The sequence below is a fragment of the Bubalus kerabau genome, chromosome 21 (assembly GCF_029407905.1).
Source record: "Bubalus kerabau isolate K-KA32 ecotype Philippines breed swamp buffalo chromosome 21, PCC_UOA_SB_1v2, whole genome shotgun sequence".
NCBI lineage: Eukaryota > Metazoa > Chordata > Mammalia > Artiodactyla > Bovidae > Bubalus > Bubalus kerabau.
In genome coordinates this window covers 44,113,320-44,141,214 of record NC_073644.1, presented here as the reverse complement: position 1 = coordinate 44,141,214, position 27,895 = coordinate 44,113,320, and the positions used below count along the sequence as shown (strand labels likewise).

The 27,895-nt window shown below is 48.9% G+C and overlaps 1 protein-coding gene and 1 long non-coding RNA gene across 9 annotated transcripts in view; one reads left to right on the top strand and one right to left on the bottom strand.

Moving 5' to 3' along the window:
• Positions 1-3,353: 3,353 nt before the first annotated feature.
• The window catches only part of PTPRM (protein tyrosine phosphatase receptor type M), a 661,836-nt gene continuing 637,294 nt past the window's right edge, over positions 3,354-27,895 (bottom strand). For all 7 annotated transcript variants that reach the window (XM_055559596.1, XM_055559598.1, XM_055559597.1 and 4 more), the window contains 5 exons: positions 26,823-26,954; positions 22,117-22,242; positions 19,941-20,104; positions 11,938-12,073; positions 3,354-4,218 (listed from right to left, as the gene is read on the bottom strand). In XM_055559596.1, the coding sequence (XP_055415571.1) occupies positions 4,165-4,218; positions 11,938-12,073; positions 19,941-20,104; positions 22,117-22,242; positions 26,823-26,954 (612 nt within the window). In that variant the 3' untranslated portion in view covers positions 3,354-4,164. The remainder of the gene's footprint in view (positions 4,219-11,937; positions 12,074-19,940; positions 20,105-22,116; positions 22,243-26,822; positions 26,955-27,895) is intronic.
• LOC129636232 (uncharacterized) lies at positions 20,328-27,783 on the top strand. Of its 2 annotated transcripts, none has more exons than XR_008706819.1 (4): positions 20,328-20,440; positions 22,168-22,268; positions 22,846-22,978; positions 27,700-27,783. It is a non-coding gene; the product is annotated as an uncharacterized LOC129636232 (long non-coding RNA). The 2 variants fall into 2 exon arrangements; XR_008706818.1 differs by lacking the exon at positions 27,700-27,783 and adding an exon at positions 24,403-24,560.

Sequence of the window (27,895 nt, the reverse complement as noted above, 5' to 3'; positions counted from 1 at the left end):
TCAAGAGCACCGAGGCTGTTGGATGAAGCACTGCATTACGAGGCTTAGGCTGTTTTGGGAAAGAAGGTAAGAAGGGGAGCCTTGCTCAGAGAACGGCCTGAAGGGCTTCATACATTCGAAGAGCAAGGAAGGTGGCGACAAGGGCAAGGGGAAGCTGGCAGCCGAAGAGGCTGGGGTCAGAGTCTGGCAAGCTGGAAGATTTCAGAGGCGAGGCCATTCGAGGTGACCAGCTGCAGAATGTGGCCATCCGTTAGCTCAAGTGGTGTATGAAGGGCAGCTGCTGAAGATGAGTAAGCACCTGGAATGTGGAAGAATGAACTGCTTCTACTTGGGGGGAGGGGTGCTTCCTCGGGAGGTGGGAAAAGAGCGCCTCATGGGAATCGAGGCTGTGGAGTAGATTCCTTTACAATGGAATAAAATAAAATTTCCTTAGGGCACAGCAAAGGCGACTAGAGGTAATGTCAGCAGAAGCAGCAGGTAGGATAAAGACGTACAGCAGCAGGGAGTGTACCGCACATGAGAGGAGTGACCTTGACTGACAGGCTTAGCATCCAGGGATAAGATTTACTGTGTCCAGCTGACCAGCCCACTGGAGAGGTTCCAGCTGAGGTGGGGGTCCAAGGTGGGCTGGCAGGGGGGCAGCCAGCCTCCAGGTGGCCTCAAGGACTCTTGTATCCTGGGACTGGTGCCCTGGTGTGTCCCCTCCCACACGAAACAGGGCTGACTTGAGTAAGCAATAGCATACAGTGGAAATGATGGCATGACTTCCAAAGCCGGGTCATGAAAGACCTCTGCATTGCTTCTTGGATCACTGGGAGAAGACCTCATCATGCTGCAAGGCAAGACCAGCCTGTGAAAAGGCCCATGTGGAGAGGACTGGGGCCTCCTGCACCAACTTGTCAGGTGTGTGGGGCCACCCTGGAAGCGGGTCCCTGTCCCCTGCAGGCTCTCAGATGACCACAGCCCTAAACTAACACTTGGACAGTCTCTGCATGAGTGAACTTAGAGCCAGAACCATCCAGCAAAGCCACTCCTGGATTTCTGATCCATGGAAACTGCATGAGATAATCACTGTTTATTGGTGTTTTTAACATTTGGATTTTGGGATGATTGTTTATCAGCAGTAGATAACTGGTGCTGATTTTGGTACCCAGAACTGGGAGGTCTGAGAAATACCTAACCATACAGGCATAGGTTTGGATCCAGATGGTGAGCAGCTCATGCTGGGCGCCAGTCACTGCAGGGTCACCCAGTCAGTTTGGGGCAACTGCTGGGCCTCTGAGGGTAAAAACAGCAGAGCTGGCACCTCACTCCTGCCTCTGCATCAGGCACTGGGTAACCCCAGGGGCCCACCTACCTGGAAACACAGAGAATGGAATCCTGGGAAACGTAGTCCACTGAGGCCAAGTTTACACATTACAGACACCACAGCACCCAGACCCAACGCTATGATGAGGCTGTCCTTGAGCAGGACCATATCAGAAGTCAGGGAACTGGACCTCATTGTCACTGGATGCCACAGGGAGGGGGACCCCGGGTCCTGAGAGAAGACAGAAAGGGACACAGTCGAGCGGTCGGCCTCTTTCGTCTGCAAAGGGCAGGGACTTCTGCTGTGTCCAGAAAGTGGCAGGAATCCTGACCCTCATCCACCCACGGGATGAGAAACAGCCTCCAAACGTCACTGCTCCTCCAGCACTATTTCTGCTAAAGACAAGCGAAAGGAGGGTGAAAATCTACCAGGTTCAAAAGTCTGGTGGAAACCACTGCTCCCAGGTGAGACGGCTTTGACCTAAAAGGGAGGGACCAAGAGGTAACAGCATTCCTACACCCATGATCTTGGGCCCTCCTGGAATGATTCCTCCTCCCACCCTTCGTGGAGTAAAGACCACCACGACCTTGTCCAAGAGGACCAAGGGCACCACTTCTCTCACAACCCAGCGTTGGTACAAGGGCGCCCTGGACACGGGAATGGTCCCCATTCCTGAATCCCAGAGAGGTAGACAGCAAGAGGCTTTACATCTTTCAGGAGCTTGTCCAAGAGGGTTGGGGTGGTGATGCATAGAGGCCACTTTCCACGGGGACCTGGGAGACCTGGGTAGTGAGTTATCTGGTTCAGATTCAATTGGTGGCAGCTAGCCCTTCCCGAGCACGTATGGGTTTCCTTCCCCTGCAAGGGGGCTGGGGGACAGTGCACTCAGAGTGCAGAAGACGGCAGGTCTCAGATTCAGGGTCAACCTCGGGCCCTTGATGGACAACCTCTGACCTTGTCAGTCTTCGTCACCGAGATGCCTAGAGCAGGCAGTGGGCTGTGTCCTGTCTCACAGGAGGGGCAGGTCCTACCCTGTGGTAGTCATTCAGTCGTGTCTGACTCTGCGACCCCTTGGACTGTACCCAAGCAGGCTCCTCTGTCCATGGGATTTCCCAGGCAAGAATACTGGAGCGAGTTGCCATTCCCTTCTCCAGGGGATCTTTCGGACCCAGGGATCGAACTCGCGTCTCTTACTTCTCCTGCACTGGCAGGCAGATTCTTTACCAGCTGAGCCACCAGGGAAGCCCCTGGGCAGGTCCTACCCCGAGTGCTGTATAAATGACACAGGTGTGATCCTAGGACGCTGCCCCCACCTCCCCCGGGCCCTGCAGGCAGCCGGCACCCATCAGGCCGGGTGACTCTGGACACGTTGCTCAGTCTCTTGTGACCAAGTGTCTCAGCTATCCGATGGCTCAATGGCTCCAAACTATGTCCAGTCCTACCGTTGGGGGGAAGGACCTGCCACCACTAGAGGAAGCCCCTGCTGTTTTCAGCACAGATGGGTGTTCTCGAAGGACCGTCCCCGTCACCCACGGGTCACACAGCCTGGGGCTCAGCTTGCACTCGGTGTGTGACCTCGCCCAGCTTCTTCCTCCTTCAGAGGCCAGCAGAGCCCTCAGGCTGCAGTCCCTTCTGCAAGAAACGTCTGTCCAGCATGGTGTCCAGCTCAAACACACTCTAGTCCTGCCACTCTCTAAAGAGTGTTCTGGCAGCGAGTTTCAGGCATGAATGAAGCCTGGAAAGGATGGAGATGATCCCCCCGAGAAAGGCAGAGGCTTCTCCTCCTGCTCAGAAAATCACCACTCTGGAGTCCAGCCCAGAGCTCCTGTCAGAGCCTGCCCGCCAGGTCAGAGCTCACTGGCCAGTGGCCTCTGGGGCTCAGAGGAGCAGCTCAGGATGGGTCTCGATTTCTCCCTGATAAAAGATCTCTCCGAAATCCTACCTCCACCTGCTCCAATCCAGCAGACCAGCCATAGTTTCTCTGCCCGAGGCCAGGAGTGACCAGAGCTGCCCCGCGGGGTGTCAGGACACCAGGCAGACACCACACTGCTCACGCGTCTTTATTTATTGAGCTGAGAATTCACACAGGTAGCATCATACAGCGAATCATTTCCAGGGCTGGATAAAAATGATTGTCACTCACCGCGCTTCACAAAAATTTCTTTTAATGAATAAATAATCTGATGAAATCAAAAATATTTACAATATAAACACACAGGAAGAACTGAAGAACCTCAGATCTGTGAACCTGATCGCTGACCTCCGCCTTCCCGAACCGAACGCCTCCCAAGCTTTTCCCTTGGAAACGATACAAATCTGATAGAAACAACAACTCATACAACATCTCTTGGTTCATTATACGTTTATCTGTTAGTCTTGGAAAGCTACATATATTATGCGACATGTTAAAATACAAATATTAACTAAAATAATATATTATCATAATGCCAGGTAGCATTCTCCACAGAACGAAAATGTACACTCAGCTGTGACAATAAGAAACGTTCACGGGCCACAAAATAATACCCCAAAGGTACAAATTCCTTCATAAGAATATAATTGTGCTCTTCAATTTACCATCTGTCCGCGCTGCTCGAAGGGGCCGGTGCCCAGGACGACAGGGTTGGACCGCTGGGTGCTGTGGGTGGGTTTCGGTCAGGCAGCAGCACTATTGGGAATCGGGCAGTGCAAGCAGTTTTATAAACACTTTTTTTTTCTTGGACTCTTTTTTAAAAAGAGCCAATTAGGCAAAGCAAAATAAGCATATGGAGCTGTCTTCATCTCATCGGCACAAACACCGTGGCACTTCCTGGCTGTGCAGGATGGAAGGTTGGTGTGCGGGGCTCTTCACGCCGTCAGCCAGTATTCAAGTACTCTAGGGCTACCTCATAGCAGAACTTGTACTGATCCTGGAACACAGAAGGGACGCAACATCAGCGCGGCCATAGAGAGCCCCATTTCTCTGAGAGCAATGATGCTGTGCGTGAGTGCGTGCTCAGTCACGTCCGACTCTGTGTGACCCCATGGAGTGTAGCCCACCAGGCTCCTCTGTCCGTGGGACTGTCCAGGCAAGAATACTGGAGTGGGTTGCCGTTTCCTTCTCCAGAGGATCTTCCAGACCCAGGGATCGAACCTGCGCCTGCTCTACTGGCAGGCAGATTCTTTACTGCTCAGAAGCCCCAATTAGGCTTTAATTGGAAGCAATCAACCTGAGAAGAGGTGAATCAGAAACGAGCTCGGACATCACAATCCTGGACCACACACGCATTCACTGTAGATATTTCACACAAGGCCAATGAAAGAAATATTCTGACATCTACACTTGTGAGACTTCTTGGAAAGTTCCAGACAACTGGAACACATCTGTTTGTCCACACGTGTAAGTGCACCTGTTATATCAACATCCTGAGGACAAATTATGGGAAAGTGAAGAGGTGTATTGGGAGGGAGGCTGGAGATGTGCCTTCATGATTTGCTCAGTGAATAAACGTGGCTTCATGCCTGGCCTGGCTTTACCTTTGTCAGTCAGCAGGACTCCCTCCGGTTTATGAGCAGTTATTAAGCACCTCTTAAATACCAAGTACCTTGACCTGGCTCCTGACTCTGAGAAGTCCATGGTCCAATGAGGAGGATGAGACAGGGACCCAAGGGCCCCCAAGAGGCAGAGCTGAGTGGGGCCCACGAATGGTCCCCAACATGGGTGCAGTGGAGTGGGGAGCAGCAGTTCTCAGGGGAGATGTGAGGGGGTGGCAGGTGATGGGGAGCTGGAGGAGGAGCATGTGGACTGGGGGAGGTGGATATTAAGTGCCTTGGGTTGCCCAGGACAGTCTTGACTGATGCCTGTTTTCTTGGCGGAATGGATAGTTGAAGCCTTGTTTGCTCTCAAAAGTGTCCCAGTCTGAATGGTAAAGCCTGGGGGCCTCCTGACTGTGGTCCTCCTGGCAGGCTGCCCGGGTAAAGATGGCGGAACAGGGACAGGCACTGGGGGCAACATCTGATGCCCCCTGGGAGCCACATCCCAGTTCTTAATGGGGCAGCGAACTCATTTCTCTTGAGTGCAGCTTTCTCAGATCCTGGACCAGCACCTGTGCAAGCTTCCAATCCACATTCTAGGATTTATTATTTCAGGATCTGATACTTCTATTTTCAGAATATTTACAAGAAATCACTCGAATTTCAAAATCCTGATGCTGTCAGCTCATGGCTGACACTGGCTGAAGCGAGCTCCAATCATTGCTGTTTTTGTGAATTGCACAGACAATTCTTATTTTCTTTTTCGTGGAAACCTAAGAGGTCAGTTCCGTCTTGCAGAAACGTGATTTTGTACAAAGCTAGCTGTGCAGTTAGTTTCAATGCCAACTAGGGACTGTCTTCTTAACAGAGTGTTATGCATGCTCAGTCGCTCAGTCGTGTCCAACTCTCTACGGCCCCATGGACTGTAACCCACCAGGCTCCTCTGTCCATGGGATTCTCCAGGCAAAAATACTGGAGTGGCTTGCCATTTCCTGGATCTTCCCGATCCAGGAATCAAATCTATGCCTCTTGGATTGGCAGGCAGCTTTTTTACTGCTGATGCTTAACATAGTAAGATGCACTTAAAGGGCCACGTGGCTGCTGCCTTGGGTCAAAGGTGAATGAGGAAGCCAGGAAGGGGTTGCGGGTTCATCCCAAGGGTCGGCTGTTGAGGGGGGAATCACTGAAGGTGCCCCATCATAGGCATGACTACAATTTTTCAAAATGAGTTATCTCTCTCATCTCATCCTTCCTAAATAGGCTGCTAGCTCCACAGACTCTGTGATGACTGGTTCCGTACAGGGAATGAGCAGAAGGATCACAAATTGCTGGTCCCCTCCCCCAGGCACCTCGAAAAACACCTGAAATCTTTCCACTTGGAACCTGATTACACTTGATCACCAGATACAGCCCATCTTTGGCAGTTTTCTCGCTTTTGAACAGTATAATTAAGCCACATGAACCATCTCTGCTTCAGGGAAGAAAGGGCGTTTATGCTTTGGTCCCAGGATTTCCCAATCTGGGTGACATTAGCTGATGACGTGAGCATCTTTGTGTTGGACCGCAACCAGAGTAACTGGCAACTCCTCTTCAAGCCCCCACCTTCACTTCAGATGCCCCTTGCTCTCACAAAACAGGGAGAAAGTGCAACTTGAAAGGATACCCCACACGAGGTCACGCTGTAAGAGTCCCTGCCCTCAGGGAGGGCATGGGAGGCCTTGGTGCCAGCGGGTGGCTGCAGGCGGCTCCCCCAAAGGCCGGACAGTGCCTTTGTCTGCGGAACGTGGCCCCATAGTCAGCCTGTCACTTCAAACACCCCACGTCGCCTGAGAAGTTTCAAAGAGATTGTGCACTCACCTGGGGCAGAGTTTTCCCCTCCCCACCCCTGCACACACACACCTGCTTTTGGAAATGAACACCAGCTTCAGTCTAAGCTGGATCCTTGCTGACAAGCAGAAAAACGCTTCTGCCCGACATGCCTGCCAGGAGGGGAAGTGGGCCCATGTGCCAATAACCTCAGGCGGGACTGTTTGGATCAGTGTTCCCAGGGGGTCGCACTGGGTGACCAGCCTATGAGACCCCTGGGGGGCAGCTGCCTGTCTCTGATGATAGATGGATGGGTCATTGCACTCAGTATAGCTTTGAAAGAGTCTGAAGCCCTTTCTCCCTTTCCAAGGCCACATGCTGTCTGTGCATCTGGTTCTTTAGTCAGACCCATTGGCCTGTGGCCACTGCCTTCCCTGGTCCTGGAAGCAGCTCAGATCCCTGTTCTTGGGTCCAGTAAAGAGAAGAAATGGGAAGTGGGCTTGGCCTGCCCCGCCACCACCGTGGCCATACTGCAGGACTGGCCTCTTGTCCTCCTGAGCTGTGTTTCTCACCTGTGGCATATCACACGGGCTCTGTCTACTCCCGTCTTCGGGGGTGTGGCCTGGCTCCTGTACCTGTGAAGTGCCCCAGCTGATCCAACGTGTGGACAGGCCGAGGGCCTTTCTAGACCACCCATGAACTTTCTTATCCTCGGTTTTGCACATCAGGTCACCTGGGGTGCTTGTCCCACGGCTGCTGAAGCCAGGTCCATGTCACCTGGATCAGTCTCTGCGGTGGGCCTGGGGCTCAGAATTTTTTAAAGGTCCCATTACAGAGAAGTCAGTATCATAGAGATAGAGACTAGACCTGTCATTATCAGGGGAGGGGCAAGTGGAGTGATGCTGGTGAGGGTACAAATTTTCAGTTATAAGAGCAGTGAATTCCACAGCTCTACCATACAGCACGGCGACCAGAGTTAACGATACGGAACTGTACCCTTGAAACTTGCTGACCACGGATCGCAAGCGTTCTGACCACTTAGAGTCAGCTGCACTCATTCCGAGAGCCCACAGTTGTGCTGATCACCGTGGTCTAGGGAACCACTCCACAACGTGAGTGTGTCAAGTCAGCATGTTGGCCAGAGCTCCCATTGCCTCCCGGGGACAGTAACTTTCTCGGGTAAGATCTGGCTCCTAAAGGCTGTTTCTCTGTTAACACAGAGACCTGGGAACTTCAAAGCCAAGTGCAGAAGCAAAGGTGAGAGCGGACTGTGTGTTGAAGCAGCTGGTTTCCCAGCAACCGTACGAGAGGCAAAGTGGCTCAGCGTGGGGGACCCCGTCTGCATCTGACCAGGTCAGTAGCGCCAGTCTCACTGTGGCAGGAGGCCCCTCAGGGATCCAGGCCTTTGATGAGGGCTGGGGGCTGGCTGAAGAGGTGGATCACTGAGAAGTTCGGCAGCAAGAGGGGTCAGGAGACAAACCCAGTGGCCCTGCTGCATCAAAACATCTTGCTGTTGTTTAGTCGATCAGTCCTATTGGACTCTTTTGTAACCCTATGGACTGTAACCTGCCAGGCTCCTCTGTCTTTGGGATCTCCCAAGCAAGAATACTGGAGTGGGTTGCCACTTTCCTCCTCCAGGGGATCTTTCCGACCCAGGATCGAACCTGGGCCTTCTGTATTGGCATTGGATCTTTTACCACGGTGTCACCAGGGAAGCCCATCAAGACATCTAGTCTTGTGTTAGAATGATTTTGCTTCCTGGCAATCCACTGCCTTTTCCCTGGAGCCTCCAGACCTAAGCAGTTGAAGAAATAAATCCGTAGGCCCTCTGACTCTCCCTTGAAAGTGCCATGCTTCAAAATGGATGGGGAAGTTTCTAACTCAGACACAATTTTGAAAAATAATCAGAGCCTCAAGGGGAGATGGAGATGGGCCCACTTTGAGCCCCTCTGAACATTCATCCTGCCCTGATGGAGGGATGGGGGTTGTGGCAGCATGTTTTGGGGTCTGAATAGAAGGATGAGCAGACCCAGAGGGGTCTGGCCCTCCTGCCTCCCCACGCCCATCTGCCTGCCTCCTGGCAGCCAGCATGGGGTCTGCTCTAGGGTGCCCTGGCTCTAGCCTCCTCCTGCAAAGAGACAGCTAGGAGCGAGCTTCTCAGCTACTGAGAAGCTACTCACTCAGCTACTCACATTCTCTACTTAGGAAAGACTCAAGTCTTGGGTGGTCTTTTATGCCCAATACAACTGTACCAGGTTTTATCACCCTGACCTGAATTAGTTATCTCAGCCAACACACACACACACACACACACACAAACACACACACACACACACACACGAGCGCCAAACTAAACAGAAACTATACTCACAGCAAAAACAAATATGCCAGCGACAAGAGCCCTGATTCAACTCAAGAATCTTCAAGCCCACTGAAAAGAGGACCGTGACATTTTCCCTCTGGTCACCAGATAAGCTCTATTATCCCGTCAGGAGGCACCGTGACAGATTCATCAGACATTTTCTTCAGGAAATTGCAGGACTTTCTTACATTTCTCAGCCGCTGAGCTTATCATAAAACTGGTGTGGATCTCTGGGGTTCTGGGAATCCAAGAATCCTGTTTCTCCCTCAGAACCGCACATGAATAGAGAAACGCCCAGGTTATGATGGGAACGTGGGCTGCAGTCAGGAGCTGCCTTCATGGAAAAGCACCCCATCCTGCAGTCTGCACCATGGATCTGGGAAAAGCCTCGCTGCTTCTGCCCAAAAAACTTGTGAGTGAAGGAAGCTCAGCAGAGCCATTCAGGGAAAGGCCTGGAAGGGTCTGTTTCTAACGATGTGTTTAAGTCAGGCTGCAGTGAGAAGGGGATTACACTTTTTTAAAAAGTCAAGGTCACTTTACTCAGATGCCAACTAATGTTTGGAAGCTACATGCCTGTCCCTGAATCAGGGCATTAAATACCGAATGATGTCTCAGAATGGTTTCATTTATGCATTTGTTTCCAGCCTCTGCCAATCTGCTTATCTGTCCTAAACTCGGGCCCCCTCTAACAGCCCAGAAGATGGAGAATTCCGGGTGGGGGAACACTAAAATTCAGGGGGGTCCCGAGGAGTGGTTAGATGGCATCCTCAACTCAATGGACGTGAGTCTGAGCAAACTCTGGGAGATAGTGAAGGACAGGGAAACCTGGCATGCTGCAGTCAGTCCATGGGGTCACAAAGCATCGGACATGACTTAGTGACTGAACAACAACCCGGGGAGTGAGATGGTCCTCTGACCAGTGAAGTCTGGGCACAGCACCTGGCCCATCCACGTGAAGTCTGGACTGTGTGAAAGGCACTTGTAAGTACCACGTGTACACATGCTCCTGCTCCTGAAGCCTCCTCGCTTGCACCTGGTGCTTTTTTTTTTTACCTGCATCAGGTGGGCTGCTGGTCACACTGTGCCCTGCAGACACCTGCAGTCTTAGGGACGGGCTTTCTCACCTGGGGCACTTCCAAAACACTTTCATGCATGTCGTCACAGTGGATGATCTCAACAAACCAACATCATCCCTGGTTACAACTCAGGCTCAGGAGAGTTGAGTGACATGCCCAAGGTGATGTCAAGGTTATCTGTCTGAGGTCACTTCACTTGAATGAGCAGAGCTGAGAGCAGAAGGCAGGTTTGAGGGACATCCCCAGGGCAGGATGGGGAAAAAAATGGAAACAGTGACAGATTCTATTTTCTTGGGCTCCAAAATCACTATGGACAGAGATTGCAGCCATGAAATTAAAAGATGCTTGCTCCTTGGAAGAAAAGCTATGACAAACCTAGATACCATATTAAAAAGCAGAGATATCACTTTGCTGACAAAGGACCATATAGTCAAAGCTATGGCTTTTTCCAGTAGTCATGTATGGATGTGAGAGTTGGACCATAAAGAAGGCTGAGCACCGAAGAATTGATGCTTTTGAATTGTGGTGCTGAAGAAGACCCTTTAGAGTCCCTTGGACTGTAGGAAGATCAAAGCAGTCAACCCTAAAGGAAATCAACCCTGAATATTCATTGGAAGGACTGATGCTGAAGCTCCAAAACATTGGCCACCTGATGAAAGCCGACTCATTGGAAAAGACCCTGATGCTGAGAAAGATTGAGGGCAGGAGGAGAAGGGGGCAACAGAGGATGAGATGGTTAGATAGCATCACCGACTCAGTGGATATGAGTTTGAGCAAACTCTGGGAGATAGTGAAGGACAGGGAAGCCTGGTGTGCTGCAGTCCATGGGGTCACAAAGGGTCGGACACAACTTAGTGACTGAACAGCAACCACCCAGGGGAGGGTGGGGAGTAGTGGTGTGGGGGGTACAGCCCTTTTTTTGCAGAAGCCAACATGGTAATTGCTGATGGTTTTGAGAGTCTGCACCTGGCCAAAGAGGTTCCTGTTTGTTAAATTCCCAGGGCAGCACATGCATCTGGAAACTACAACAGCTCACGAAGCACCCAGCACGTCTGTGGGGGAAGCAGATGGCTCTGGATGCTGAGCAGGGCTCGGGTGGGTCCCAGGAGCTGGCCATCATGGGTGGGGCCATGGCTGTTTCCTCAGCTTCAGCTTGACTCTCCACTCCCCATGTATAGCAGCTTTCCAAGCTCCTCAGGGACTCCACCTTGTCTTTCCCTCCCCATCCCAGGCCACTCTCCCCACCTTGGGATTAATCCCCCTGTCTCCTTCAGATCCTTCCTCCACTAACAGAGAAATACAAAAACCTCATTGAAAAGCTTCCTCCTTTAAACTGCAGCCGGCATTTCAACAGCTCCGCACAATAAAGAGATTTCACGAAATTCCTGAAGAAAACCATTCCACCTCGTCCTTTGTTTCTCCACCTCTTTCATCCTCTCCTCAGATACCCGCCGTAATTAAATGCAATCGTCCGGATGTCAAACTCCAATTCCCAGCTTTGATAAATATTAGGTGATTAAGCTATTTATAAAATCTGTAATTTGAAAATCTGGCATTTCATGTGCTATGATTATTTCTTCTCTGTGAAGACGAAGTGCTTAGCCATGTGGAAGGTGCTGCTGAGAATGGCAATTAATCAGAATGTGCGCTTGTGAGTTTCAACTATTTCTACGTGTCAGATGTGTTGAGAGAAGCCTACTGGTGAAAAGGCAAGAGGAAGGGAGAAGGAAGGGGAAAAACTCGGATGAGCACAGCAAATGCACCGTGAGCACGAGCCTCTCCCACCAGGGATCAGACTGAGCTAACCAGGAATGGCTCCCCATCCCCACCCCGCCAACTCCAAGTGGGACGATAGATAGACAGGGGCCTACCAGCAGGTCCACCATGTTGGGCTTGTTGTTCCTCAGCGTCTTCACGGCGTGGAAGACATCCACCGTCCGCTGGTGCCGGAGCATCTCGCAGACGATGCTGATGGCACAGAAGGTCCCACTGCGGCCGCCCCCATTCCTGCAGGAAGAGAGGCAGGTGGTGGGTCTGGGTCACCATCACAGCGCATGGCTCACACCACCTGGTCACACCTGCTGCCCAAGCCCTCCTGACCAGGATGCTTCACCCGAGCAAGTCCCTCTACCTGATGCAAACAGAGCCCAGAGCCCAGAGCCCACAGATCACCTGACCAGAGGTGATGGGAACCTGGCCTGCTCTCTCAGCTCCACCTCTGCCCCCACGGCTGCATAAAACCCGCAGGAAAATTTTTAACATACAAACATCTCATGCAGTGTCTGCAGGAAAACTGGGATGGGTGTGGGTTATGCTCAAAGATGGATTTGGCCTCAATCTATTAGCATTTCATGCTTTATCTCTAAAATATAAATGAAACAGGAGGGAAGAGGGCAGCACACAACCTTGGAAAGAATGACACAGCTAGAGAACCCAGCATAAACTGATTAGATCCAAATGGGTACTAGAAGGCAGACAAGTCAACTTGACTAAACCTTGATCCTCAGTTCAAGCTCAATGCAAAACATCAGCAAGCTAAATGACACCCAGAGGTGCCATGGCAGTTCCAAAGTGGACCATCAAAGACCAAAAAGTGGGTGGTGGCCCAATCCCTGGAAATCCCCGCCCCTTCTCCAAATAGTTGGAATAATTCTCCCACTCACTAGCCTAGGAAAGTACCCATCCCTTAAAAGGTAATCATAACCATAGTTTGAGACTGCCACACTCGCTTTCTGCTATGGCCCACACTCTGTCTGTGGAGCGTGTTTCTCTCTGAATAAATACACTTCCTACCTATCACTTTGTCTCGCACGGAATACTTTCTGTGATGAGAAATGAAACCTGAAAACCTGAGTTTCATTAGGTCCTGAAACTAGGTCTGTGATCTCAGTCGGAAGACCGTGGATTTTGGCTGGGTTCCAGTCCCAATTTGAGATAAATGGCTTCATAAGGGCTCTTTCAAAATAAAACTTTCTATTTTGGATTAATTTTAATTGTACAGAATCACTGTAAAAATAGCACAGAGAGTTCTCTGTATGCCCACCTTCCCTGATGTGAAGGTCTTACATAACTGTAGCAAACGGTCAAAACCAGGAAGTTACTGCTGGTATAATGCTATTGACTAAATTACAGACCTTGGTCAAGGTGTCCAGTTTTTCTACAACCGTCCTTTCTTCTGGTCCAGGATTCAGTCCAGGACCCACTTAGCATTTAGTGTTTCCTATGAGCTGCGTTCTCAGTGTTCCCTTGTCTTTTTTGAACTTGACACTTTGAAAGAGGACTAGTCACTTGTTTTGCAGAATATGGAATACAGAATGAGATGCAGAAGACAGCCATGGTCCCCCATCCACGATTTGAGAAGTCATCACAAAATACAAATTGTAGAAAGTACCTTCATTTTGATTCATCTGATGCTTCTTATCATTGAACATGAGGTTATGCACTTTGGCAAGAAAACCATGGAAAGGCTGTCGCCTCCTTCGAAGGTTCATGGTGTTGAACTGTCTTGTTGCTGGCGATGCTGGCCTTGGTTGCTTATTAAGATGGTGGATGTCTGGCAGATTTTTTCACCATGTAGTCATGATGCTTCTCTTTGTAGTTAATAAGTATCTTGCAAAAAATACACTGGGATTATGTAACTATCTTGTTCTCCTCAAAGCTTCATCCGCTGTTATTAGTGCCCATTTAGGGATCCTGTCTGCAACAGTGTTCACTGCGCTGCTTGTTGTTCAGTCATTAAGTCGTGTCCAACTCTTTTCAATCCCACGAACTGCAGCACGTCAGGCTTCCCTGTCCTTCACCATCTCCCTGAATTTGGTCAAACTCACATCCATTGAGCCGTAATGTCAACCAACCATCTCATCCTCTTGTCCCTTTCTCTTCCTGCCTTCAGTCCTTCTCAGAATCAGGATCTTTTCTAATGAGTCAGCTTTTCGCATCAGATGGCCAAAGTATTGGAGCTTCAGCTTCACCATCAGTCCTTCCAATGAATAGTCAAGGTTGATTTCCTTTAGGTTTGATCTCCTTGCTGTCTAAGGGACTCTCAAGAGTCTTCTGCAGCACCACAGTTTCAAAGCATCAATTCTTGGGCGCTTAGCCTTCTTTATGGTCCAACGCTCATATCCATACATGACTCCTGGAAAGACCACAGCTTTGTCTCTACGGACCTTTGTCAGCAAAGTGACGTCTCTAACATCTGTCTAATTGGTTTCCATGTCCCTCTTTCCTTCTACATCCTGCTCTAAAGAGAGAACTCTCAGGCACTGTTTGAAAATTTATTTGCTTATTTATTTCTATTATTTATGTCACTTTAGACTTATACATATCAATTTCATTTCTTTGAGCTAAAATAGTATCCATGTTTATTTTATTGCTGAAATTGTTCTGGCTTTGGCCAGTAGGAGCTCCATCAGGCTGGTTCCTCCAACCTTTTTCAAGCACGTCCTTACTTTCTAGAACCATGAGATTTTCTAACTGGTCCTGTAACTTCTCCCTTGTACCAGCTCTGGAATCAACCACTTTTCCAAGGATGTAAAGGACTTTTTTTTTTTTTTTTTTTTTAAATAAACACAATACCATTGTTGCTGCTGCTGCTGCTGCTAAGTCGCTTCAGTCGTGTCCGACTCCGTGCGACCCCATAGACAACAGCCCACCAGGCTACCCCGTCCCTGGGATTCTCCAGGCAAGAATACTGGAGTGGGTTGCCATTTCCTTCTCCAATGCATGGAAGTAAAAAGTGAAAGTGAAGTCGCTCAGTCGTGTCCGACTCTTAGCGACCCATGGATTTTCCAGGCAAAAGTACTGGAGTGAGGTGCCATTGCCTTCTCCCATACCATTGTTATTACACCTAAAATAAACACTACAGTTTAATGGAATCAAATTTCTAGGTACTGTCCAAATTTCCCATGTTATTTAAGACTTTTTCTTACGGTTGACTTTTTCAAATCCTCATCCAAGCAAAGTCCACACTGCATTCGGTTGACAAGTCTTGCAAGTTTATTTTAATCTGTGGGTTCTTTTTGCTCTCTCATTGTTTCCTCTTGGCAATTTATTTGTTGAGGAAATGGGGTCATTTTCCCTGCAGACAGCCCCACATTCTGGGTTATTCTCATTCATTGCATCTCTGAGAATCATTTAACCTACCAATCTCTAATCCTGTGCTTTCTGTTAATTGGGATTTAGCTCCAGAGTTTCATAAGAAATTCAGGATTTTTTTCTTTCTGGATAAATATACTTTATAAGTGAACTTTCATTAGGAAGCAGGCATAGGATATCACCTTGTCTTGTGATTTTAAGATTGATCACTGTGTTCCAATGCCAGCTTGATCATCCCATGCTTAAGTTCCAAATCAGTTTTTTAAATAAAGTATAAAATACCTAGAATTAAATCCACAAGTGGTTGAGTATAGATCCCAGTTAACTTTTGCAAATGCATATACGATTAACTACCATTTGGATCAAGATACAGACCACGATCAGCCCCCTGGATCCCCTCTCCCCAATATTCCTTCCTCACCAAAACCACCAACACCTTCAAGATAATCTCTGTTCTCAGGTCTGGCATCATTAGTTTCTTTTGTCTGTTTTTGAATTCTGTACACATGGCATCATACAGCATATACTCTCTGAGTCTGGCTTATTTTGTTTAACATCAACTGTGTGGGAAGCACCCAGGTTGTATCAGCAGTTTGCCCTCCTACACTGTGTGTGTTAGTCGCTCAGTCGTGTCCAACTCTTTGGGACCCCCATGGACTGCAGCCCTCCAGGTTCCTCTGTCCATGGAATTCTCCAGGCAAGAATACTGGAGTGGGTAGCTGTTCCCTTCTCCAGGGGATCTTCTGGACCCAGGGATTGAGCCTGGGTCTCCTGCACTGCAGGCAGCTCTTTACCATCCGAGCCAGTAGGGAAGCCTTTTCTTCTTATGTTACTGAGAATAATTCCATTGAGTGGATGTACTACTGCATAATTTCTTTATCTAGGAGCTGACGAATGTTTGGGCTGTTTGCAGTTTCCCATATTATGAGTATGTTTGCTATAAGCACGTCTCCTATTGCATTTATGAGTCATTTTTGCAGTCACAGACCTCACAGCAGAAGAGCTCAGAGGATATATTTATATTTAGCTTTGGTAAATGTTGTTAAAGGGCATCCCAGGTGGCACTAGTAGTAAAGAATCCATCTGTCAATGCAGGAGACAGAGACATGGGTTTGATGCCTGGGTTGGGAAGATCCCCTGGAGGAGGGCATGGCCACCCACTCCAGTATTCTTGCCTGGAGAATCCCATGGACAGAGGAGCTTGGTGGGCTACAGTCCACAGGGTTACAAGGAGCTGGACACAACTGAAAGGACTTAGCACACATGCACGCACACACATGTGCTATTTAAATGGCTCCAAAATGGTTGTACGTGCTTACTTTGTTCCAACAGTGTTTGGGAGTCCAGTTACTCCACAGTCTCCCAACGCTCAGAACCATTTATTTGTTTAAATTTTAGACATTCTGGTGAGAATGTAGGGGCACCCAATTTTGCTGTATTTTAATGCATATTCTGAAAACTAATGATGCCTTTTCTATGCTTATTGGCTATTTGGATATTCTTTTTTGAAAAAAGGAAGTTCTCATCAAGCATTTTGCCCAACAGTTGGATTGTCTGTCCTCTTCCTGTGGAATTCAGCAGTTCTTTGGCATCTGGCTAGGAATTCTTTGTCAGATGTATGGAGCGCAAATGTCAGTGTCCCGTCTTGTGCTTCCACGCTCCTTGGATGAACGGGAGTGCTCAGCTTTAACGACCCAATTTACCAATGTCTTCCTTTACGGCCGCTGTTCTGTGTCCTGCGTAACTCATCTCTGATTACTCCTTTGGGTGAAGATTTTCTGTAGAAGCCCTGTTGTCTTCCTTTGCAAGTCTGCACTAAAGACAGCATGCACTGAAGATGCTCTCTGGGTAGCGTGAGAAGGGAGATCACTGCCCTGCAGGTGGTGTGCTGCTGTGGGACCCTGCTGTGAGTCAGGGGACCCTGAGGTGTGGCTGTTCCTGGATTTTCTCTTCTGCTCTTCAGTCTCTTATCTCTCTCTGCATTGACACCTCACTGTTTCTCCTCCACTGGCTTTTCATCTAACGCTTTCAGCAGCTGTCGATGACCACTGTCTACATCCATTACTTTCATCAAGGGTTGAAAAAGCATGAGACCTTAATTCTACCCATTTCGACTAGTTTTATTAGCTGGAAGACGTGTATAAAGAAAAAGAATTCCCTGCTTGCTTTCTGTGAACCATCCAGTTCACAGCCCTGAAGGGCGTCCCGGGAATGGATACCCTGCCCACGGCCAGTAGGTGGCACTGCGCTATACTGAATAGGAAGAAGGTCTCATCTCGGTGGCGGCGGGGTGGACAGCAGGTTGCCTGTGGGTCAAAGCAACGTCTCCTGGCCTGAACTGAAGGATACCGATTTAACCTAACTCTGTTCCTACAACTAAAAAACCTTAGATTAAGATTTTAAAATCTTGACAACAGTCAGCATTGAGCCCAGCCTGGGTCTCACGCCCTGCCCCCGTGATATGGAGAGAGTAAATGGCAGCCCCATGGCAACAGCTGGGACTTCAGAGTTGTGGGGAGGATGGTTCCCAGGGAGAAGTCCAGGATCTCTCAGCAGGAGAAGGGGCCGGGGGCTCGCCTGGCAGGAGGGCAGAAGCAGCAGGTGCCCGCAGTGTCCACTGGGTGAGAGAACAGCCACTGTCTTAGGTATCCCGTGGGCAGGGGGTGGAACTGTTCAGTCTGGGGTCATAGCTGTGCCTTGGAGAGTGTGTCTACATGGTGGTCTACAAGGTGCAGTGAGTTAATGGGTCTTTGCATCTTCCCTCCAAGTCCCTCCTGGGGCCTCAGATCTCCCACTACTGGGATGTAGCCCCCTCCTTTTTTCTGTTATGATTAAAAAAAAATTTTTTTTATTGTGGTAAAAGTCACATGACATAAAACATACTATTTTAACCGTATTTAACTGTGCAGTTCTGTGGCACTAAGTACCTTCACAGTGTACAACTCACCATCGTCCATAGCCTGAAAACTTTCACCTTCCTAAACTGAAACTCTGTCGCCATTAAACACTAGCTCCCCATTCTCCCCCATCCTCGACCCCTGGCACTTACCGAGGGACTAATACTTTATGACTCTATGAGTCTGACTCTTCTAGGTACACCTTGTATAAGTGGAATCAAACAGTATTTGTCTGCACCTACTGTATACCGGAATGCATTTTTAAGGTGAACTTAATACATGTGGGATGCAGCCATTTGGGTCCCAGGGCTGGCCCTGGTCAGGAAGCTTCTAGAAGTGTGATGTTCCTAGTTTCAGAGGCTAGCAGGCTCCTGATGCAGAAATCGGTAACTGCAAACCATTTTTGCATCCCCAAGAAAACCTAATCAATTGAATACAAGCTCTCACTAAAATGTCGATTATCCTCGCCGGGGCTGTATCACCTCACACAGGTGACCTTCTGATCAGAAGTTAAGTCTGCAAGTAGAGGAATAAAAACGGGGATGGGAGCAGTTCATTGATCCTTCTGGACGCTTTTTCGGTGGAGATGATTTTAATGAACTGGGTCCCTGAGAAAGAAGGGGAAGGTGGAGGGGAGGAGTTGGGGGACTTCTAATGAAGGGCCGGTGTTGGTTGCTTCATAAGACTGTTTCTGAGGGGACAGCGGTTTCCTGCCACATTTGGTGCTGAGAGTTGGCAGAGTCCTGGGTTCCCAGATCCGGGGTGGGGACTGGGGGTGGGGCATCTCGCAAGATACGGCAGCGAGCAGAGAGCAACGAGCCCTCGGCCATGCTGGTTGCTATAACCAGGGTCAGTGTCCCCGAAGCAGAGCTTTGTCTTCCCTTCAATTTGGGAGAGAGCTCCCTGGGAGCTTGTTAACAACGCTCCACTGAAAAGAGAAGGAAGCTCATACTCAGTGTCCACAGACTCTCCCCATCTCCCCAGACTGCCAGGCTTTCTAATCGCTGCCCATTGAGCCACCTCCAGCTGGTTGATTAGCTCCTCTCCTCGCCCATGAGAAGATGCAGGTGAAGGTCTTTGAAAAGCACGCAGACTCGAGCCACAGCTCACAACCTCGGCCTCACGCTGAAATAATCCGGGAGTTAAAAAAGCCCTGTTGCCCAGTCTTCCCACCCCCAGAGATCTGGATTTAATTGTTTTGCTGTGGCCTGGGCATTGTTTGTTTGTTTGTTTTTTAAAGCTCCCCAGATGTGCAGCCAAGGTTGGGAACCATTATTCTGCAGCCAAGGATCTCCCATTTTAGCACTTGTTAAAATTGCTGGTCTGGAGACCAGTCTGCAGACCCTGGCTGTAACCAAATCTTCCCAATATATATCTGTCCCCAGGCAAACAAAACAAAATTCTCTTAAAACCACAAAGAAGAAGGAAACAGTTCCTTTGAAACCTCTGTCATGAAATCCAACAGAATCACCAATGAGTGCGCTGGTAAACCAGTTCTGCCATAACGGGGAGGGCCCCCTGACTGTGGCATTTGCTGACGTCTGTGACATAAACACGTCTGCCGCTGAGGATTTCAGGTTACCAACAGTTTCACAACCAGCTCAGAAAATTCCCCGAAGCTTAACAACGTGCTCTCAAGAGCTGGAAGGAGCTCACTGAACCCACCCAGGTATTTTTTTCGGGAGGCAGTGGCTTCCAGTCACAAGGTTGGGGCTCAATTTATAGCAGCGACATTCCCTCCAAAGGTAAAATGCACATGTGCTTGTTTTCTGCAAACTAAGCTGTCGCCCAGATCTGCTTACTTCTTCTCCGTTTATAATGAACAAGAGGCAGTGAGCCGAGGCGTTAGGGCTGGTGTCCGTCTGGTGGATGTGTGTACTCACAGGCAGTGCACGACCGTGCGTCCCTCCCCGCCGTTGTACTCCTCCTGCCACTTGTCCACCTGGCGGATGAGCTTCAGGAAGGAGCGCTTGGACACCGGCGTGTCCCTGTACATCGGCCAGCCTAGGAACTGGAACTGCTGCACCATCCGGTACCCGTCCTGGGGCTGCAGAGGGCCAGGTGATCGGAGGGGAGTGGAGAGAAAAAAAGCAGGCGTTACTCTCAGGGCCAAGCTCCCGCACGCTGACCCCACCTCCTCATGCCAGTGGGCCCGAGGGAAGGAGGGCCTGCCTGTAGTTAATGAATGGACCATCTATGGACCGAGGAGTTAGGAGTCTGAATCGCGAGCTGATATAAAACACCAGGTGTTTCCAATGGGAGGGAAGACAGAAGCAAAGTGGAATGCTCACAGCTTTGCAAACACCGTGTGAAAAACAGCACACGACCTGAGCACTGACCATACTGGGCTGAGAGTGGTAAATAGGCTGGACTTTAATAACAGGTAAACTAAAGGTAAAGGATAAATTGTGATGTGGCAATGTCTGTGAGTTCAGAGTGTTACAGATGACACCCTGTGTCCTGGGAGTATAACACGGTTCTGCTCACTGGCATGACTCTTGCTAAGATATCAATAGTTAATCTTTCACTGTAATTAAATAGAATTATGTGTATGTGCTCAGTTGCTCAGTCATATCCAACTATGCAACCCCATGGACTAAAGCCCACCCGGTTCCTCTGTCCATGGGATTCTCCAGGCAAGAATATTGGAGTGGGTTGCCATGCCCTCCTCCAGGGCATCTTCCCGACCCAGGGATTGAACAGAACCTGTGTCTGTGTCTCCTGAGTCTCCTGCACTGGCAGGAGGATTTAAATAGAATTTTAGGAGTCAAGAAATAACCAGGCCACATGATTTTAGTCTGACTCTCTTGGGCTAAATCTTCTGTGGCTGCCGGTAGAACCCGACACAGGGGATCACTCTTGTTTCCTTCCTGGCTGTACCCCCACCAAACCCCACAGCTCTTGGCCTCCCTTCCTGTCAGACTCTTTCTGATGCAGGCCCCAGGCTCAGTCCTTGGCTCCCTTTCTCTTCTCCACTTCTCTCTTGAAGGTTTCATTCAGTCTCATCCAGTGAGTCCTCAATCTGGGTCTCCAGACCTTGCTCCTGAATTTCACCCTTACAGATTCCAAGGTCTCCACGATATTCCAGTGCAGGCATCAAACAGTCACTTCAAACCCAGCATGTACCCAGCTGACCTGCCTTCTGTCCATGTGTGCTCCAACCCCTAACAATCTTACCTGCGCAGCTTTTCCTAACCTGGTTAATGTCTGTTCCATCCAGTTCTCAGGACCAACACGCTGAGAGCTGCTCGTGAGTCCCTGGGATCCAACCGATCAGCCCATCCTATCCTACTGGCTCTGAGGCCAGAATGTATCAGAGTCCCTCCACCTCCCCTGGCCACTGCCACTCTGTCTACCCTTGTCCTTTCCCACCTGGATTATTACAACAGCCTGCTGACCCGCTCTCTCACTGTCTGTCCTCAGCACAGACGCCAGAGCGTGCCTTCTAAAAGCTCGATTAGAGCACAAGACTCTTTCACTCGGGACCCTGTGATGGCACCTCCTTTACTTCAGCGCGGAAGCCCCAATCCTGGTGGTGGCCTGCAGGCCCTATGTGACCTCTGCCCCCTGGACCCCAACCTTGGCCCCAGCAGCTACTCCCGCCTTCTCCTCCTGGGCTGTGGACACATCAGCCACCTTGCTGTTATGGGACTCACCAGACAATCCCCCCACCTCAGGGCCTTTGCACTGACTGTCATTTCTGCCCCTAAAGCCAACTGCAAGAGAGCACGTGGCTACCCCTCACGCCCGCCAGGCTGCATTCATACGGCCCCTCTGCTCACACTCTGGTCCAGGCCTGGCACCTTCTGCTTTCCCATTTTTCTCCTACAGCACACAGTACCTTCTAGCAAATCTAGCAGGCAATCTTTGTGTCCATCCTCTCCTGTCTCCTCCCTTTAGAACGTAAGCTCCACAGGGTCAGGGAACGTTGTTTTGTTCACAGACTCCTAGATGGGCCTTCAGGCTCCCAGAACACTGACTGACCCAGACCATCTACCCAGTCAATTGATGAGAAAATAATGAAACCGCAACACCAGCCGTGGTGGTTGCGGATCTTACTCGCGCTGCGTTGTAGATTCGGAATATCCTACTGATGATGTCTTCTTCCAGGTCAGCAGAAACAAACTCCACCTGGATGGGGCCATGTCGGTGGACTCCGTTCTCTGGCCAGTACTGTGGACACAACTGGATTCAAAACACAGAAACGTGAGGTTAATGGTCCAAATACATTTACTGCTCACGTCTGGATAAGGTCACTACCAACATCAGGCCCCAACACCCCTCATTCACTTCATTTCCTTTCTCTTTTCCTTCCCCCCAGTTGACCTGTTGACTTTCTTGTTGGCTGAGCCCTTAATTCCCCCGTCCATCTAGTACTTTTTTCTCTATTTTCTGTGAAAGCATCACTAAGCCACGAGGAATTCTGCCTCCCAAGGAGGTCACGTGGGCACTACTGAATACCATCGCTGTAAGATCTCTTTTGCTGCTGAAAGGCACTCTTTTCCAGCCCTGGGGAGATGCCCTGAGCTGCCGTTACAAAAGCAAAGACATTTGAGATGACCCACTTGACACCCCAGTCTCCAGCCTTCCATCTGGGCCCACCTAGTAGTTTGTAATCACTTTGAGAACAGGGCTGTTTAGTGACAAAATACTGATAACAGTGTTGGGTTGCATTTTCTCACGCTCTGCCCAAACCCTCCCAGCTTAGACTTAGGAAACATGGCGGAATAAGAGTAACCGCTTTGGGCTTCAATTAAAAACTCAATTTCCTAGCGTCTCACGCTCCAGGTATTGGTGACACCGGGGAACCAGGAGTTCTGCTGAAACGTGGAGCAGCTGACGAGTGTGGCAGGCAGGGTGCCAGGCACGATGGCAGATGTCACTGCCACTGCCCTGCAGCAACACTGAACTTGGGAGACAGGTGAGAAAAACCCCTGTCTGTTATCACAAATCTGTTCTAAAGCTCTGCAGGCATGCATGCATGCTCAGTTGTTCAGTTGTGTCTGACTCTTTGCAACCCCACAGATGTAGCCCGAGAGGCTCTGTTGAGTGGGTTACTCTGCCCTCCTCCAAGGAATCTTCCCAACCCAGGGATCGAACCCACATCTCTTACATCTCTTGTATTGGCAGGCAGGTTCTTTACCACTGAGTCACCTGGGAAGCCTTCTAAAGCTCTGAGACCCTACTTAATGTCTGAAATGAAGCTTCTTTGGGGACTTGGTATGCAATGATGTTTTGGGAGCAGCATTTAACTCTTTTTTTCCAATTTACCAGAGGGACAAATGGCTGGGGGGCAGGGCAAGAGGATAACACTTCATTATTTTACAGTCTCTTTCTTCTGAGCCAAGAGTAGATGAAAACATCTCATTTTAAGCAGAATGATGTACAATGAAGGTGAGAATCTACTGCCTGAAATTCCTTTTTCTGATGACTTTTCCAAAGGATCTAAAATTTCATCATGGAAGGTTACAAAGGTTGATTTATATCCAAGATTGCAAGATGGTTTCCAGTGGATCAAACAAAGACATCTCCCTCCCTCTGTTACAGAAGCTAAAGGTTTGAATTTCATGATCAAGAAGGAAAGTAGGATAACTAAGGGTCCTTTTTGCATGAGCTGAGTCTATAGTATTTTAGAAATTACATTTATTTATTTGAAAATAAGGCTTCTGGGCTTCCCAGGTGGCTCAGCAGTAAAGAATCCACCCGCCAATGTAGGAGATACGGATTCGATCCCTAGGTCAGGAAGATGCCATATACCGTGAAGCAAACTAAGCCCCCATGCCACAACTATTGAGCCTGTGCTCTAGAGCCTGGGAGCCGAAACTACTGAAGCCCATGCACCCTAGAGCCTGTGCTCAGCAACTAGAGAAGCCATCAGTGAGAAGCCCGTGCACTGCAACTAAAGATCAGCCCCAGCTCACGGCAACTAGAGAAAGTCCTAGCAGCAACGAAGACCCAGCACAGTTAAAAATAAAAATAACTAACTATATAAAGAGCTTTCCTGGTGGCTCAGTTGGTAAAGAATCTGCCTGCAGTATGGGAGACCTGCGTTTGATCCCTGGGTGGGGAAGATCCCCTGGAGGAGGGCATGGCAACCCACTCCAGTATTCTTGTCTGGATAATCTCTATGGACAGAGGAGCCTGGTGGGCTACAGTCCATGGGATTGCAAAGAGTTGGACACAACTGAGTGACTAAGCACACAACTATATAATAAATATAAACTTAAAAAAAGATATTGTTTCCACGAAATTTTTCCTTCCTCACCAGAGCTTCCCGGTGACAAGTTATAAAACTGCCTTGTCAAAAGACAGCTTGCTGAAGTTTATTTTCTCTTTGACCCCCAGGGTACCCATGTTAAAATTAACAGGCATATGATGGGAAGCTGAGTTGGGAAGAGAAGCCCTAGCATGCACATCTGAACTGTCCTGCCCGTTCTCTCCTGACAGAGCCAGCCTTACTTTCTGTTCGTCCTCCCAATTCAGCCCTCAATCTAAAGCTCGTCACTTTCACCAGAGAAACACGAATGGCCCGGCTGGCGCGGGCCCCTGGATTATGGCATTCTGCATCCTGCCCAAGGAAACCGTGCGGAAAATGGCTTAAATAGTGCATAACACGTCCATGAACTGGGCCTATAAATACTTAAAGCAGCTGAGTGCTATTCTTGCGCGATTGCAGAGACTTTCAGTTCAAATGCTCCGTTTAGTGCTCTCTAAAAGGCCGAATCCCAAGAGCATCCTTTCTCCAAACCAGCACCAGCTCCATCTGCTGAGCGGGATGGGGACCTTGGTCTCTCCCACCGGGGAAGCCAAGGCTCGGTAAGAGCCCAGACAACTGTGGGTTAGGACGCGACTTTAGAATTCAAGTGTTAGTTGCTTAGTCATGTCCGATATTTTGTGACCCCATGGACTGTAGCTGCCGGGCTCCTCTGTCCATGGGATTCTCCAGGCAAGGACACTGGAATGAGTAGCCAGTCCCTCCTCCAGGGGATATTCCCGACCCAGGGATCGAACCCAGGTCTCCTGCATTGCAGGCAGATTCTTTACTGTCTGAGTTCACGGCTGAGTGACTAACATGCTTTAGAATTCAACAGTGTCGTCCAGAAAGAACGTGTGTAAACCACTGATCTGGTTCACTCATACGGTAAAAAAAAAAACCAGTCTATCACTGCATTTCAGTATTCACATTAGGGGAAAAAAATGATTCTGAAGAGGGAACACTCGCTTAGCCTCTGTCTGTGACTAAGCAACCCTGAATGAGTGGAGCCGCACGTGTGGTATTGTGAGTTAGAAACCTGAACCCTCGGTCCTACTTCTGGTTGTGTCACGGAGGGTCCCCAGCTGTGGTGTCTGCTTGTTTTTATAAATGGTCGCCACCCATTCTTCGGAGAGGAGAAGATCACCATGGAAGACTACTGAAATATTTAAGCTCCGTAAGTAAAAAGGACTAGATGAGGACAAGCACGATCATTATTATTTCATTAACTAGCTTTTGGGCTACAGCCTTAACGAGACAATGCATTGTTTCAAATGCAATGAAAAGCATTACAGGACTGAAGTGAAGGTCCATGGCATTTTTGGCAGATTGATGACAATAAAGTGGATTTTAGGAAGGAAAATTTTTGTCCACTTTGGCTGCTGCAATATGTCAGACTTTCATTTTTTTTTTTTTTAATTTGTCTCTGTGAGACAGTAAATTAATTCCATTCCAGAACAAGTTTATTCTTACAACACACCAAGTTCAAACTTCCCACAAGGGCCTCTGTCACGGCAGGTCAGCCCGTGACTAGAATAGCCAGGCCCTAAAGTGATAAATCCAGCTCCCAGGGCCCCCAAGCTCACTCTGGCCTGACAATTCCCTTTAGGAAAATCCTTCTAACCCCATTACTAATACTGAGTCACCACCGCCCAGTTCTCTCTATGTATAAGAAGAGGAGCTACGAACAAATCACGTTCATCATTCTCAGTTTTCCTTATCTTCCAGTCTCGGTTTCATTTCTCTTTAATATATCTTTACCAAAGAGTTGACAAAAGTAATTGCTATCCCTTAGATATGAAAAAGTCTCCACTCTTTTCACCCTGCTAGGCCAACTGCCACCTGTGGGCTCCGGGTGAGCCATGCCAGGAGGCTCGGAGACACTCCCAGCCCGGATCCGGGGCTGTGTTAGAGGTTGACGGCCTTTCTCATCGTCTCTGGTTGGCTTGCTCTATGTCCTTCAGCCCCCGGGTCAGTCCTGACTGCCTGTTACCCTGCATCTCTCTCCAGTCAGCATTTCCATCCTTTGAGAACAGCCCAGATTATGACCCTCTGTTTTCCCGTCACTCACACGGTCTCTGAGTTCAGTCCATCTTTTTGGTCTCAGACTATTTTCTGCTGCCATCCCTAATTACACCTGATTTTTATTATTTTTTGTAAAGTTTTTTTTTTAGTGTGTGTGTGCAGACTATTTTTAAACTCTTCACTGAGTTTTTTTTTTACAACATTGCTTCTGTTTTATATTTTGTTTTTTTTCATCATGAGTCATGTGGGATCTGAGCTCCCCGACCAGGGATCGAACCCACAGCCCCTGCATTGGAAGGTGCAGTCTTAACCACTGGACTGCCAGGGAAGTCCCCCGTCTGGTTTGTAACACAGGCATCTTTGCCTCCCTGTCCTCGCCTGGGGTTTGTAACCTGCTGCCAGGAGACTGCATTCTTGATGTGCAAACACAGAAAACACAGACCGGACTGTGGGCCGGGCTCTGGCGGCCGCAGTCCATGCATCTCACCTGGGCAGGGTCCACGTCGTTTAGCATCACCACAGACGTGCAGTGATAATCCAGGACCAGCCTCCAGAAGTCTTTCACCGTGTTTGGCAGAGGATGCTGGGTGACTATGAAAGCCGAGGGCTGTTTATAGCTCTGCAGATGAAAACAAGAGAGATCCAAATGGACCCGGGAGAACGCGACAGGAGGGAGCAAAGTTATTTTGTACACATGGGAGCTCGTGACACAAAACACTGAACATATTTAACAACTGGTGAATTCTATCACCATGGTCCATGCCAAAACAGGCCAAAAATAGACTCATCTGCAGAAAAACAATGCTAAAGTCACCTCACTTTGATACTCAGAAAACTTAATAAGTACCTCCTACAATTTGTTTGGTATTTCTGGTAGAAAGGCATTGTCGACTCTACACATAACTAATTTAATGGAGAAAATTTAACTTTACTTTAAAATATGCATGATTAAGATAGTTCCGTTTCTCCGAAAATCTGTGCGCTTATTGTTTAAATGTGTGAGATGGTGTTACTTATTCCTGCCATCCAGGGACACACACGCTTTTGACAGCTCTGCAGAGCGTCAGACAAGCTTAAATACCTTTTTACTGATATCGCACCAATAGAATTAAAATTTCTGCATTAGCACTGAAAATCCCCATTCACTTTTCCTATCAATTGAATAGCAAATGCTTATTCAGTTAGAAGTAAATAGACTGACAGGAGGTAATGGGTTGTGTACTATCTGTGCTGACAGGCAATTTCTCCCCCATGTTAATTACTGCCTAAATTAGGAGGAATGGGAACTAAAATAATGCTGCAAACCATATTATCCCACTTCACTGCCTTCCTGACTTAATAGCTGTCTCTTGCTCTCTGGCCAGCAGGTTAAAAAATTGAAGTGCTCAGAGCCCCGCTGACACACCCCTCATTTATCAGTCCTCCTGGACTGGGGTCTTCCAGAGACCAAGAACGTCGGTCCCAACACAGAAGCAGAAACGGAGGCAGAAGTGCACTTCGCTGAAAACACAGTTCACGGCTTTAAAGGAAACCAGGGAGAGGTGCTGCCCCTAAAGGAAC